This window comes from Drosophila tropicalis, unplaced genomic scaffold, assembly GCF_018151085.1.
Source record: "Drosophila tropicalis isolate 14030-0801.00 unplaced genomic scaffold, ASM1815108v1 contig_993, whole genome shotgun sequence".
NCBI classification, from domain to species: Eukaryota; Metazoa; Arthropoda; class Insecta; order Diptera; family Drosophilidae; genus Drosophila; species Drosophila tropicalis.
Window position 1 is genome coordinate 1,072,427 of NW_027173497.1, and position 16,844 is coordinate 1,089,270.

At 39.4% G+C, this 16,844-nt stretch overlaps 1 protein-coding gene across 1 annotated transcript in view; it reads right to left on the minus strand.

Annotated features, from left to right (window-relative positions):
• LOC137586411 (Ig-like and fibronectin type-III domain-containing protein 2) overlaps positions 1-16,844 on the minus strand; it is a 99,827-nt gene that overhangs the window by 13,252 nt on the left and 69,731 nt on the right. The window contains 9 exon segments of the mRNA XM_068302432.1: positions 760-1,082; positions 1,638-1,931; positions 2,793-3,066; positions 3,131-3,344; positions 9,038-9,828; positions 9,830-10,161; positions 10,226-10,363; positions 10,430-10,600; positions 10,659-10,755. Of these exon segments, the coding sequence (XP_068158533.1) occupies positions 760-1,082; positions 1,638-1,931; positions 2,793-3,066; positions 3,131-3,344; positions 9,038-9,828; positions 9,830-10,161; positions 10,226-10,363; positions 10,430-10,600; positions 10,659-10,755 (2,634 nt within the window).

The following is a 16,844-nucleotide window of genomic DNA, read 5'->3' on the forward strand; positions in this document are numbered from 1 at the left end:
TACATACATATTGGTGACTTTAATACTTATACATATGATTTCATCTTATGCCAAATTTGATCAAGATCGGGTGACTATATCATATAGCTCCCATAGGAACGATCGATTGAAAACAGTGACTTTTGTAAATAACTTCGTTACTTTGAACGCTATTGCTTTAAAATTAAACATTTGTCAGTTTAACATAGATATAATTGACTGTGCTAAAGTTAACCAAGATGGGGTGACTATATCATATAGCCCGGGTCATCTGGTTTTTTTAGTTTATTACTATATTCGCTTTCTCTCCCCGTACTGTGTAAATTTCACTGTTAGTGTTTTTTCTGTTTGTATGAATTCGAAATATCCAACAACAACTGATGTGTATATTAAGAAGCCCACAGGAAAACGGACAGACCGACGTGGCTATATTAACTCGACTCGTCGTACTGATCAAGAACATTTATACTTTGTTTTGTTGAAGATGTTTCCTTCTATCCGTTGCACACTTCTGACTAAAATTAAAATAGTCTTTTTGCAAGGGTAATGAAAAGAGCTTAGCACAATTTAAATTTTTTAGTCTAGCTTGACATTTCGGCCGAAATACCCATATTTACACTTAGACATTTGCCCAAAAGGCAAAAATTTGTAATAAGTACCACCTGCTGGCCCATATTCAAATGAAGCGCGCTGCCCCATTGTCAGATCTCAGGAGCAGGTACAAAGAAGAGACAGGCAAATGTTTTTGATTTCTATTGTATTGCTAACTTAGATACTTACATTTTCCAATTTGGCAACTGTCTCATACATGGTCATGTCATTGACTTTCCCGTATTGTACAATAAAATCAATATCATCAGCAGGACTTGGGGTGGTATACTCTGATGATGTCATCTCTTTTTCCACATCCGCACTCCGGGGAGTTGCAACATCACCAGCTACTGCAGCCAGCTCATCGCCAGTAACCAAGTCCGGCGGTGAAGACATGCTGAATCCCGTTGAGTAATTATCCACATCGGGCTGCGACCAGACCAAACTGATGGTAGTTTGGTTCACAAACGTCGCATGCACATCTTCAGGTGGTCCAGGAATATTTTGGGTGCCTATGAGAGAGTCGGGGGACTTTGTTTTATAAAACAACTTTAATTGACCAATATTGGTTTTGTCTGCCCATTTTGTGGGTTAAGCCCAACAGAAGGCTCTGACCAAATAATTTAACGCACAGTGACGTGCAACCAGGCGTATACGTATTGGCATACGTATACGCAAACGCATCCGTATGGGTAAGCTCAACGTTGAACAGATACGCAATTAAACAAACAGAATTAGCTGTAAACACAAACGAGGTACAGTACCAATACACGCATATGGCTGTACGCACATATGTATATAAGTATGTAGCTCTTGCTAAACGGTTAAATTTTGTGCATTTTGTGTTAAATGTGATTTCCGTACAAAATCATAGGTTCAAAGGTTTAACAGTCATCAGACTCGAATAGATATTGGAAATTCAGGTGTCATTAAAACAACACGAAGCAAGATAAGAAGTCGGGGTGAAAGGGCATTCGTCTATGGAATGCATACACATAGCCTATTCGATATCCGAGGACAAGGACTGACAGCTATCTGCATAACTAGTCCACTTAATGCTCACTTACCTTCCTCAAAGCATTGCAGAATGTTGCCGGCATATGATAAGCAATCGGGCATGTAGTTACTCCCTGATGTTGGCGGCGCTGCTGATGACGATGTTGACTTTGATGATACCGTTGCAGCACCTGCTACCACGGTTCCACTGTTTGTTGAAGCTGCAGCTGCCGCAGTGGCCGATTTTGTGGTCAACGCAAGCGGCATGACGCCACGACAGAGTGGCATACAGGCGTTAATGACACCGCGTCGACTGCAGCAAGGACTGTGATCCCGGCCACCGGCTGCACAACGTGCCAGGATAGCTAAGTCGAGACAAAATAGTTAGAATTTCCATAAACTGACATTGTTTCAATTCTAGATCATCTGCTCATCAATATTCCTTAAAGATAATTCCTCATTTAAGTTGTTCGACTCCACTTATTTCCCAAATGCTCTAATTCAAAAGGTTGACCTAAATTTAAAGGATTTTGCATTTCTTTTTAAGAGAGCTTACAACCATGAGTTGGCAACTTGTGTCAATTTGCCGGAAATTATCGAAGATTTCTTATCACATGGGCAAAGTTGCTGAGTAATCTTTTTGGATATTGAACACAGTCATCATGTTAAAGACAAATAAACGTGTTCTATAATTTAATTGATGATGGCCGGCCGTTTCTCTTTCATTCCATCCCATTTTGTGGTAGCCAATTAGGTTAATTGCACGATTCAGGACCGCTTTTCGGAGTGTACTTTAACTGACCTAGGGACCTAAAATTTGATTTCTTATTGAAATCCAAGTATCGAAACAGATATTCCTTGACATTTGAATTTGCTCTTCCTGCGAACAACATTAAATGTCTAGCAACTAAGGTATATTTTGACTCATCGACTAATAATTATTTGCATAACTTAAAAACTTTCATTAGTAGCCGTTTGCCGAATGGCATTTTGTATTCAGAAACGTCAGCAAACACAACCTCATTAAATTAGCAACAACGAAACTAAACTGAACAAAACACAGGAAAAGGGAAAATATGCTATTAGGAGTAGAAATACAATAGACCCAGCTCGACTGCCGCCGACACTAATTAGAGTTTTGTATGGGCGGCTGGAGTAGCAGAAGTCGCACTAGGCGGATAAAAAAGGAGGCGTAGGTAACGAACAACAGGCCACCTCTTACTTACGCATTTGTGCTCGACATGCCGGACCCAGACGCTCAATGTCCGACAGCCGAATGTTGTATGAACAGAGAGGGGCACATTGTGGTAAAAGACCTGATGCCTGGCAACATGTTGTCATGTTGTATTTGGATGGCTGGGATTGCATTTGCTCAGCTGGTTGTGTGCGTGTTATCAGGCGCGGCGATGGCTCACTCTTGCCATACGTATTAATTGAGACTACATAGAACTCGTAGTAGACATCCGCGTCGAGCCCTTCAAGTATAAGCGGAGGTTGGTGCTGCAAAACGCTTAATGAATTAGCCAAACAATGTGCTTAGAGAGGGTTAACTAGTTTTGGATACCTTCTCCACAGTCAGGTAGTCATCGCCTACACCAAGTCGACGAAATTTCACGTGATATGTAATGACCGTATCGGCCAAACGCTTGGGATTATTCCAATCCAGTATTACGAAATTGTCCGTTTTGGCCACTGTACGCAGTTTAGATGGTGGATCTGCTAGAACCCCATAGCCTTGGAATAGACAACTACTGTATTCAGACATAAAGCGAAGGCATCTGTAAAAATAATTAAAAGAACCAGACAGTAGTAATTGGCATGAGACAATTAAGGGTAGGCATTCCCTACAAAACTGTTACAACATTAATGAGTTGTAAGGAAAATAAAGAAAAAAATATCAAAGAAGGTAACTTTGGATATGCCGAAGTTTACATACCCTTGCAGTCCTTGCCAATAATATTTCTACATGTTCAAAATTTGTTTTCTGGAACTCAATTCATCAATACACTAACAAAACATTATTACTCTTTTCACTACAACTTTTTCTTCTCATTCTCATTCTTTCCATTCCCTAATCAAAGCAACGACGCATATACATACAGTTTGTCTAGCGTTCCGCCTGTGTGTATATGCATGTGCTCTGTTGACGACCAATGCATTGCACACATGCAGCAGACAGACATGGCTATATCGGCGGACAGACGGACATGGCTTTATCGACTCAGCTTCTCATGCTGATCAAGAATATATATACTTTATGGCAGGGCCCGGCACTCATATCCCACGGGGGACGAGCACGGTCGGCACCTCTAATGCATGTACCCGAACGGCTGCCGAAGCCCTCACACAAAAATCTCAAGAGCATGAGGGTGGATTTAGTTTTGTTCAGCATTTCGACGCAAGCAGATCTATTTCGTTTTCTTGAGAGAACACACATGACAAATTTGATCGCTGCTTTGGTTTATCTATCTTTTTCATGCATCAGATTATCAGCTGTACTCGTTTTCTTGATTTGACGCAAAATTTTGTCAATCTTATTGCTCAGTGTAAACAACATACGCACTCAAGCAAGTGCATATAAATGTATGTGAGGTTAACATTATATTTGTAATAGTTTATTGTACATAATAATATTAACTGAAATGTTTAAATTGAGGTGTAGTACATATTTCTTTTAGAATAATAATTGATTTCATAACTGCCGAACGCTCTCGTAACCCGTTTATCTCTTGCCCGTTCTCGACGACGACTGCCCTTAGACTCTCTCTCTTCGATGCCTCTGCCTCTCAGCTGCTACACGACTCGAAAATAGGGGCAATCTCAGATCAGTGTGCCCATCTCGTCTTTACACTCGGCCCTCCTGATAATCGTCTTCTGACTCAGAAGACAGCAACTCGTCGTTCTCAGCCACATATCGCCAAAGTCTCATATAGTCCACGCTCGTAGTTGTCATCCTTGGCCCTTCACCATTGGTCGCTTTCTTTACATCGTACCGGCCGTTGCGCTTAGCTTTGATCACTTCATAGGGTCCCAAAAACTGACTTGCCAATTTACGGCCCGCTACAAACCGCGTTCTCTTTATAGCTACCAAATCGCCAACTTGGTAGATAGCTTCGCCTTTCCTGTTCTTATCATAGTTCCTCTTGTAAGTCGCCTGCACCTTCTCTATATTAATCTTAGCCTCTTGTCTTAGCTTTTGACGCTCGTCGTTGAACTGATCTAATTGTTCCTCCTCTAATATATCCAGCAAACGGTCATCTATATGGTTACGCATTCTCGTTCCAAACAGGACTTCAAAAGGTGATATTTTCGTTGAAGAATGCATCGTTGTATTAATAGCCTTCTGTACTTGAGAAACCGCTTTATAACATTTCGTGGGTTCATCTGCTGATATTTTTCCGATAATAGACAGGATACAACGGTTAACTCGTTCGATTTGGCCATTGCCCCTTGCTACTCCTGTGGTTGACAGTACATGCTCTACATCGTTTGATCGAAGGAATTCTTTAAAAGCGTTTAATGTGAAGGCCACCCCTCTGTCACTTATGATCCTCTCGCAAAAACCCAAAAATGTCTGTCCATTCGTTGAGTCATTTAATTACTTCTTCCTGACCTGTGGACTTCGTTGGAAACAACCATACAAATTTCGAAAAACCATCTACCATTGCCAAAATGAATTTGTACTGCTTGGAGGTGCTGTCCATGGGTCCTAGATGATCCAAATGTAAAGTATGTAGCGGTGTGTCTCCTTTGGTTATACAATGCAAATATTCTTCTTATTTACCCAGCTGTTTATTATGAACTATACATTTTATGCAGTTTGCAACCAATCTTGATACTTTACTTTCCAAATGCGGTATCCAGTACTGTTGGTCGATAGCGTGCATTGTCTTGCGCGTCGAAAAATGTCCAACCTCGTGCGATCGTTGTATTATCTCACGTTCCATTAGCTTTGGTACAACCAATAACTCATTACCTTCAACTTCTTTGAATAGCAAACTACCTTTCACGTTGAAGCTTTTATATGGTTGCTGCTTTAGTAACTCTATAATCGCGATAATATGATCATCTGTCTGCTGTGCCTTCTTTAAACGCGCTGTTATTTCATCTTTTACTACTAAGCACGACTGCGGGTAACGGCTTAAACAGTCCACGTGCTGCATCTTAACTGCTGATCGGTGCTCCACGTTCAAATTGAAATCTTGTAAATACAATATCGATTGCGCAACCTCCCTTGGGATGTCCAGCTTTGACGTAGTTTGCTTAAATGCAATGCAGTCTGTCACCAATTTCACCGGGATCCCTAGCAAATAATGTCGAAATTTTTTAACGCCATATATGCTGCCTTGACTTCAAGAATGTAGCTATGCCTCTTCGAATCTGCTTCAGATGCTTTCTTACTTCAAAAATAAATCGGATGTAAATTGTTGTCAAATAGCTGAAGTAGTACTGCTCCAAATCCGTCTTTTGAAGCATCCGTGTGCAACTCGGTTGGTGCCTCGCGAGAATAGAGGTGTAACACTGGTTCGTTTATTATCGCCGTCTTCAATTGCTGCAACGCCTGAAGCTCGCTTGGACCCATAATAAACTTAACATCTTTTTCAGCAACTTGGTAAGAGGTCTTGCTATCTGCGCATACTGAGGAATAAACTTTCTAAAGAATCCGGTTAAACCAAGAAATGCCTGAATCGATTTGACGTTTGTGGGAATTCCGAAACGACTGATCGCCATCGTCTTATCTTTACCGGGCCAAATCTTTCCATCTTCAATTTCGTGACCTAGAAAGCTTATGCGTTTTTGTAAAAAACTACATTTTCCCCATTTTATTTTTAAATCATACTTTGCTGCAGTTTTTAATACCAATTTGGTTTTGTTTAGACACTCGTTTGCTGACCTAGCATATACTATAATGTCATCCATATATAATTGCATTATATTCTTGTTAATCAGATCCTGAAATATGTGGTTAACGAAACGAATGAATGAAGCAGGAGAATTACGAAATCCAAATGGCGCTCTATTAAACTCGTATAATCCTTCTCTAGTAATAAACGCTGTATATGATTTGCTAGATTCCTCTATGGGCACATGGAAGAATCCATTTTCCAAATCCATAATCGTATAAAAGCTTGCTGTCTGCAATTTCTCAAGCATCCTGTATCAACGCTTCGACTTGCTTTTGATATTGCGGTGGGGCCGAATAACTACATGAGATGTCAAAAACATTGTACCAATTGTCAGCATATTCTTCTTGCGATTTGGTGTCTTCAACCAGGCTCAGAAATGTATATCCACGCTCATCGATCGATACTCTAAACTTCTCCACAAAGTCGTATCCCAAAATAACGTCACAGTCCATAGTGTTGCTCTCCACTACCAAGAATTTTTGCTGCGTCTTTAGGTTATCCACGATGACTTCTGTCTCGAAAAAGCTTTTTGCTTTTGTTTGGCTTTTGCCTAGGCCGCAGAGCATTAAGAAACTTTCTTTTAAATCAATCTTACCCAAGTATTTTAGAAAAGAGTTCTTTACAATAGTGACATCTGAGCCCGTATCGATCAAACCGTCAACATTTACGCCATTCAACGACACCGACTTGACGCGTTTTTGTATATTTATTTTACGAACAGCTGATAACTTTCTGGGGCAATTAGTTGAAATATGTCCACTTTCATTACAACTAAAACATTTTCTATCCGCGCTATTACAGTCTTTACGCTTGTGCTCACTGGAACCGCAATTAAAACAATATTCTTTCTTTTTAATGTTTTCCACTTTTGCAATGGACGTGATTTTTCGATTGTTTTTCTCAATATTATCAAATTTTTTACATGCTCGAATACACCATATTGCTCTTTTAATTCTTTTAGCGATTTGCAATTGTACATTGAGAACTTGAACTCGCTTTTAATATTAAGCCCATCAACTATGTACCGTATAACCGCCGCGTCTTCGATTTTTCCAGCACTAGCAATTTTTCTCATATTCAGCATATATTCGTGAAACGATTCACCACTGTGCATTTTACGATCGCGTAGCTGTTGATGTAGGTCGGCGCTACTCAAATTTGACTCGAACTCACAACACAACATTTGTCTCAAACTCTGAAAATCACTGACTGTTTCTGTCTCGAGATATAACTGTGCCGCACCACTCATTTTATTTCTCGCTTGCACATACATCTGCTTGTCTGTGAGCTCGTAAGCTTCGGCATTCTGTTCAAAGTTCTCAAACCATTTCTCTACCGGTACATTGTAACCGTCAAACACACATACAACTTTTTCGAAATGCTCAGGGTTTATTTTGACTTCTGCATACTTTCTCTCATCTGCTTCGATTTTAAGAGAAAACATTTTTATTAACTGTTGCATCTTTATATCTAGATCTCTGGGATCACTTTTTTTCTACGTCACTAACTTCTTTCACTTCCATATTATTTTTTATCGATTCTTCATCTTCCACTAAACCGAACGTTTCGTTCAAGGTCTTCTTTTCAACAATCTTCTTTTCGTTTTTCGACTTCGCTGGTGTGCGCAATGGTGGCGACATTTCGGTTTTTCGCGACTTCGTGGCGCCGACTGATCGACTGTTCGAGAACGATTTCTTAGAAAAGCTACCGCGCACTACTGGAATTTTCACAACTGTACAACTTTTATTTGGATGTTTTGTACCAACTTTTACAAAATCAACCGCAACTTTATTGTTTTTTTTTTTTTTAAATTCCAGCACAACCGCATTTACATTTTTCTAAGAACTTTCTCCACATTACACATGCACTAACACACACAAAACCGGCGAGCCCCCAAATGTGAGGTTAACATTATATTTGTAATAGTTTATTGTACATAATAATATTAACTGAAATGTTTAAATTGAGGTGTAGTACATATTTCTTTTAGAATAATAATTGATTTCATAACTGCCGAACGCTCTCGTAACCCGTTTATCTCTTGCCCGTTCTCGACGACGACTGCCCTTAGACTCTCTCTCTTCGATGCCTCTGCCTCTCAGCTGCTACACGACTCGAAAATAGGGGCAATCTCAGATCAGTGTGCCATCTCGTCTTTACATGTATGTACAGTCAGTCACAAAAGTATTCGTCTCTAGGGTTCCCCTGTATTTATGCACGTTTTTGCAGGATATTCAATAATAAATTCAATCGTTTTTCACAGGATGGGGTAAATAAAATATTTATCTAACTCAATTTAACTTAATTTTATTTAAAAGTTCAATATTTTAAATTTTTTTCATAATAAAACAAAAAAATCGCAAAAATGTAATCCCACAAAAGTATTCGTCTCTTGAGGAAAATACTCAAATATGTTAATATTTTTTAGTTGTAAACTATAGCTATGTAGCTATGGGGTCTTAAACATCTTATTCTGTGCGCTACAAACATCTGTCCAATTTTATAATACCCTCTGCAAGGGTATAAAAATGACGTAGACATACTTCAAATACAATTGTACTTACTTAAACAAACTGAAATCTAATGATGTCAACTTTCCCTCACAGAGCGGGAAGCATGCCGAAGGTATTCCACGAGCACGACAGCAATTTGTATGATCCATGTCGTTGGCCAAACATGTGAATGTAATATTAGACCAAGGAGCACATACCATAAAGTCTGGCAGTGTGGCCAAATCGGTTTTTTGTGGATCGCACATCTTGTCCAGACACATGCGATGAGTCATTCCCTTGGACTCACAACAGGTTCGAATGTCCGGCAACTCTGGCATTGTTTGTTTATTTGTGTTGCCTGCTTGTGATTCGGTAGCCGATGCAGATGTGTGAGTGAAAAAACGCAATCGCTCACTAGGTAAGCTCGAGCCAAATTCATTGACCGCCGTCACAATAACGGCGTACATTGTAAGGGGTTTTAGACTCGTAAGAGCCAGAGAAGTTTGATTTGGCAAAACACTATACAGTGTAGACGTTTCTGCGGGATATAAAGAAGTTTTATGTATCACTTCGCCGCTTAGCTCATCTTCGTCGAAGCTGTGCAAAGTTGTGAGATTTACAGTATAACTATTGACACGATCACTTAATTTCTCCGGCCGTTCCCAACTAACATTTACTTTGGTCTCACTCACATGGTCGATGGTCAGCAGGGTGGGCATGCTTGGGATAAACTGCACCCCTTTCAGTATACATTTCAAACCACTTAAAGTGTGCTGAACACAGGATACTCGCGTCTTCAGCTTATCTGTAAAGGGTGTATACTCTCCGCGACACATATCTTGACACAAATCTGGGATCTGTTTTTTCCACACAGCATGGCACATGGTTCCTGCCATCGGCCATGCAGCGCACTATACTAGGGAAATCCCTCTCACAGGCTTCGGGATCGATGCCCGTTGTCCCATCCAAAATGTTATGGACATTGCAAAAGCCCATGCATTGACTTGACACATTGGCACGCTCACAGCACTCCGTAAAATCATGTGTTATTAAAGGTGGCACTTGACTTGGTCGCCAAAAACTGCGATTGTCCTGCGCATCCAGTGGAGGAGGTAGAAGAAATACATCTGTAGACTCGACAGTGGACGTATCAGTCGAATTCGAATGCTCTCCCGTTGAACTGGGAAGGCTTTTGACTAGAATAATTTTAACACAAATACATTTAAATGTTTATAATACTTTTGGATGCCTGGATAATACCTGTTAATATGCGTATGCTTCGCAGCACAGGATCTGAATTAACCTCACATATATACGGCCCCGAATCGCTTGCTTTCAAATTTTTTATCAAGAGGACCCAGACTTCCCCACCCGTCTCCATACTGCGTTCGTTAGGATCTGTATAATGATTTCTCATTATTTAAATGGCACTTACTTGTATTCAGCTTTTTCTGTGTTACTTACTCTCATCGTGCAAAATCCTTACACGATGATCCTTTGTTACGCGTACTGTGCCAGCAGTTAATATTTCATCACCCTTTTTCCATATTACTGTGTTATTGGCAGAGTTCTCAGATACCACGCAAGTTAACAGTGCATCTTTGTTTTCCAATATTATTGAAGGCCCGCCAGTTGCTTCGGGAAAATGATTATTAGGCAACTTCTTTACAAAAGCCCTGAAAATTCAGCTTACCAATTGGCACACCAGACTTAACAAAATCCGTGAATAAAAGACAAACAGTTAGTATTTGAACAGGTAAAAGCTTGAGCATTATTCTCTGTCGGATTACCTGAAATGAGGGTCCAAATTGCGATTCGTTAATATATTTTCGAAACACATGATTCAAAAGAGAAATAAAAAAAATTATTAGTATTTATTCTCTTAATTACATTGTATCTAGAGGTTATAACTTTCCGCTTTTCAGTAGCCAAACTAGTATTCACATGTACTATTTGATTACCAAAATAAAAATAGCCACTTGAAATTTTCTGAGCTGTTGAAAAGTGCAGCTAACCATTTCCGGCATGAAAAATATCACGAATAGTTTTCAATCGTTTCCATAGGGAAAAACGAAACATTTTGCTATTCCAATAGAGGGTTGGGGCTTAGGTAGGAGCCAAGGCTGATTCAAATGCTCATCGAGCCAATTCAAATTGACGGAAGCACAAGGCACCTCTACCTGACCTGACAGAACATTAGAAGTAGAGAAAACTGACATCCAAACGAACCCATCCTTCCCTGTCTACGCAACCAAAAGGTATGGTTATAGAAGCATTTTTGAATTTTTAGTCAAAAATTCGAACGTCGATTTTTCGTTTCCCTTTCCCATTTTTGTTTCTTTTTTTGTCTAGATAAAATGTTTAACATTGCAACAGTCGCTTGATGCTGAAACGAACCAATGTTGACTTGGGCGGCCCCTGGCAGGAACCACGGAAGCACGAGAGCTCTGAAAATTGGTTTGTGCAGTGGGCGACAAGCTAAACGTCACGAATCTAAACGTGCACGCGTAACTGAGAATTTGTTTACACATTTTTTACCTTTTAATTTTGATATCATCGACCCAAAGGGTATATTAAATTGTATATTAAAGTCGCCAAAACGCCTGTAACAGGCACAAGGAATGCCATTTTCGCCCAGTGACTTGAAAAACAACCGCGTTGATATTGATCAGGCTAATACTACATCCGATTACAGAATACTACATCTAAGTCAACCATAGGGACGGATTTGGCCGTTGTCGGATGTTGAAGCAAAATTGCTAAAATTCCTCACTGACAGTTTAGGATACTTTAACGAGTTTAAGCAGCACTTTGCGGCAACTGTACAACTATGAAAAAAACGAGCTTCTGTTGTGGTATCAAACCAGAGAATATTAGAAGAGTTCAATAACGATATGATCTTGCTTGTGTCGGCCTGCAGCGCAATTTGAAGTTCAATTATTAGACTATAGAAAATTTCCTCCAAACAGAAATATGTAAGTAGCAGCATTCAGTGATATGCATATTTTCGAATTCTACAAATAAGGCAGTAAATATATGCTTATATCATTCCCATACCTAAGTACTTGGACGATTCCTATGACATAATTCGATTTGAGACGCGTTCGCATCTACGAAAGCGCAACAAAATGACACGCAAGGGAGACTTGCACTCAAAGTCTTTCGCAAGTTGCTTAATCGTAAAAGTGACAAATTTGATTAAATCATGGCGCTATTGCAAAGCGATTTGTCTTTAGTTCTAGTTTGCCACGTACTATGCAACAGAAGCGCGAGTAACTTCATCGCACAGCAACCTGCTTCAAGCCCCACGCCCTTGGCACCATCTTCTTTTTTCCAATCCTCACCCACTCAATTAATTGTTTTTGCCGTTGCCTTTTACCATCTCGCACACTCACGTTGCTGCCATCTATTTGTCTTCATCAGACAATCCTCAACCTCCGAAACCGCGGTCCATAAAGTCTTCATTCGTCTCCCTCATCAGCCCACACGCTCTCACTGGTGAAACGTTGTTAACGTTTTGCTCGTTGACGTTGTGAGTAAATTGTATGGCGTTGCCTATGAGTAATATGATATACATGCTTCGATTCCGCAGCGTATTCCGTCTTGTTGAAGATGATGTGGTAATCAGTTTTGATTTTATTAGCAGAGTAAGCTAGCAAGATAGAGGAGTGGTAAAGGTCTTGAAATCTTTCTTTACGAGTTTCGTCGTCAAACTGTCAAAAGCAACAGCTACGCGTCCTTTAGGAATTCATCTGCCGCCCATTCCTCCGTCCCGATGAATGTATATACATTGTAAGTATTAACATATGAAGCAATATTGGCTTGATGCTCTTTTGCGTCATAATTGTTAATGAAATTACGTATACGTTTTTGGTTAAGTTTAATTAGCGTTCTTTAATTAAATTTCACTGATTAACAATGTTTCAAGCTTAATAGTTTCAAAATTTGAACAAGGATATAAATTAATAAATTAATATTCTGAAAATTATGGCATCGTAAAACGTTTTGGTTTTTTTTCGTCACACTTAGAACTCTGACTTGATATCAATGGGGCGACTAGATACATATTACCTTTTCAAGAACTGATAAAGTAAGTCATCGCAGTGTACTACCAGAATGGGCTATCCTGCTCACTCCTGCAAGCTCCTTGCAGGAATTGCAACTTTTTGGTTTACAAAGTCGAATTGTAAGCAGCAGGCAAAGCGTTTCCGACTCAACAAAATCTACATATGTATGTATGTACAAAATGTATGTGCATGTAATTGTAAAGCACGTCTCCACGACTTTCATATACCATGCACCAATAAAACAACTGTTTAAATAACGAATGTTTGTCTGTACTTGTTTCAAATTCTATTCACATGGTGTCTAGCAAGCATTTTCGGCTCACTGTTACAAGCCCAAGAGCACTCTGGAGCCCCGACCAGCCAAGTGCCAATTCCGCCCTAAGCAGACATATGTATTTTTATACCTTGCATCCTTAGGTTGAAATGGTATATTAAACCGGCCAAAATGTATGTAACAGGCTAAAGAAGACTTTTCTGACCCCATAATATATATACATTCTTGATCAGCATCAACAGCCGAGTCGATCTAGCCATGTCCGTCTGTCCGTCCGTCCGTATGAACACCGAAATCTCAGAGACTATAAGAGCTACACCCACCAATTTGGTATGTAGACTCGTATACGGTGATCAATTTTATTTCAAAATTTTGCCACGCACAGGTCCGCCTCCATGATTTAGAAAAAACGGATTGGCTTTCCCACAGTGAGCGAGCTAGCAAATGTTATGAGGCATGTAAAAAGCCAAAGTCGGCGAGACGACTTACTTACTTCATTGGCCCTATTTTGATTAACTTTGATAAATTTTTCGAATTATTGGGGCATACTTCGCATAAGCACAACAAATTTGATGCCTTTAGGTTTTAAAGTCTTTGAGAAAATGACGTGACGTTTTAACTAAACCCATATATGTCGATATAGTAAGTAGATATGTACTACAAGAGTCTACACAGCAAATTTGTTGGCTCTATCTATTAAAGAGTCCGAGATCTAGTTGATCATACAGAAAAAACGGACGGATAAATAGAGTCGGATGTTGATGCTGTTCAAGAATGTATAGACTCTATGGAGTTGGAAGAGATTCCCTTTGCCACGTCCACTCATTTTGGCGACTATAACACATATATCATTTCACCCTATGGGTGCATGGTAGAATAATTTATGTTATCTAAAAAACAAATAAGCATATCTGTTCCTTTTGTTTTTTAGATTCGGCAATTAGAAACAGTGAACACACATTAATGTTAAGGACTAAAGGCAAGACCTAATGTTCTAACAAATAAAAAAATCCATCATAAAAGGTGCCGTAGAAAACATTAAGTAAATTAGAAAAAATATACACAAAAAAGCATAAAAAATATAATGAAGAAGGACATTTACACATTATTTTATAACATGACCAAGACAGACAAATGGCAGGCAGCAAGCGCTAGATTAAGCTGACGACGAGGCATTGAGGAGAGGCAATTGCCAACGAGATATATACCATGGTAAATAGAATACACCGCAACAACATTTTAAAAGCCAACCGACAACACTTTTCACTTTGCTGCTAATTTAAAGTTAACACCAAAAAGTCGCAAGCCACTAGAAAATGTTAAAAGGAGAGACACAAAGTGGTGAAGAGGTAGCGACACATAGATGGTTGGGGATAGATGTGGCATGGACGAGGGTTGAATGGAGCATGATGGGGAGTATAAGCACTGTCAGGGGATAATGGGGTAAGGGGTCGCCCAGCTGACGCCACTGTCTATATTTCTCATGTCTGTGTGTGTTGGCTTTGGTTGGGACTACTTTATGGCTTGTTGTTCTTATTATTCCAGCTTTTGTTTTGTCCTTTTTCCTTTTTTGTTGTATATCTTTTTCGGTAAGGTAATTTTTCTTAATTACCACAAAATGTTTTCATAGCTGCTTGTGTTTCAGGCTTTACGGTTGTTTTTTTCGTTTTTTTTCTGCCGCCGAGCCTTGATAAGGATACAGCATTGTAGATTGGATCCTTGTGCAAAGGTGTAAATGTTTGTGAACAGAAAAAACACCATCAAACTCAAAGCCTAGCCAAAGACTTATCCCAACTGGCCTTTAGGGTACTTACATATGTATGTATGCATATTTTTTATACCCCTGCAGAGGGTATTACAAAATTGGTCACATGTTTGTAACGCACAGAAGGAGACGATTCCGACCCCATAATGTATGCATATTCTTGATCAGGATCAACAACCGAGTCGATTAAGCTACATATACCCATATGTCCGTCCGTCCGGCCGGCCGTCTGTGCAAATTAACTTCACGCCGCCACCTTAAGAGCTATCGGGAAGAAACTTGATATTTCTCGACAATAGCTCACAAAATAACGAAGTTATTGAGAAGCTTTGTGTGAAAGCTATATGATATAGTGGTCCGATTCGGTTGAATCGGATATATACAACCTGTGCTGTATATATGTACAAGCCTACATGCACACACTCGCTCACTTTAAAGCATCTTGGATACAGAAGCATAGTTGGACACAGAACTAGTAACTAGTGAATAAAGCAAACCTTTATAACATGAAAACCCCGTGTGTTGTAAGTCAGTTAAAGTATTGATAAAATAAGGCCTTCCAAGTATGAGAACTCATAACAAACATATATATGTACATACATATGTATATTCTTTAATTCCATAGAGTAACAAAGAATGGGTCAATTTTACATATTTGACAGCGTTGTTGTATTGCTTTTTTTGGTTTTTTAAGAAACTTTTCTTGTCGCTTAGGGACATGTTCTAACACACATCAATAAAGAAAGGGCAGTAAAAAGAAGTAAAAATGTGGCGACAGTCCCTAAGACGCATTCTTACACACACTAGCACACACACGTAAGGACGTAAGGAGCCAGAAATAACGACCACAAGCATGCCGAATGTTGGGTCTTCACTTTAAGCTCTTAGAATAAGAGGGGCTAGAACCTACAACATGTTTTCACCAAATGGCACCTTTACTTGCAACTAACGATTAACACCAAATGCAAAAACAAAGCTTTAAACATACATATATGTACATACGTATGTATATATGTATAAGTATCAATGAAGGTAACTTCGGCTCGAAGCTCTTTTAATTTAAATATGTCTTTACCTTTAAGCCGTTTCGAGATCAAGATGATCGCAATCCTGATAAATAGCACAAACGGAAGGCACGCCGCTTTTACCACAGGTAAAAGGAGTTGATGAATTGAAAATATCTGGAATGCAGGTTAGTTTAGTTTAACTAGGCCTATAATAGCATTCATAGGTGTATCGGCAAAATTAAAGAACTAAAAAACTGTGGGAATATTGTGTTAGAATGCACCTGACAGAAAGAGGGGGAAACCTGGATGACTAAATTTACGAAACATTGTCGGAACATTAGTCGCGCCGAATTCGTTATACCATGTACCAAGCAAAAAACCATTTGAAGCCATGTTTACATGAGCACTCTAGCGCCGGCACCAGTTTTCACCGGTTTCCAACTCCGGGCTTATCGTCCACCTAACGCAAAACTTTAACATGCCTAACTTTGCTATTTTCAGTCCGACTTAAATTAAATACGTAAGGAAAATAATTACACTTGATCACTGTACATACTACACGAATCCATGTGCCGAATTTTACCTTTATAGTCTTCCGACCTAGGTAGGAAGGAAGGACATGGCCAGATCGAGTCGGAGAAGCATCCTTCTGCCTTTTACAGACATTTTAGCGACTTTAATAAACCATTCCACCCTATTGTCCTTAGTATTAACGATTTTGTCAAACGAAAAACTCGAAATTTAATTTACGACAGTAACATTTATA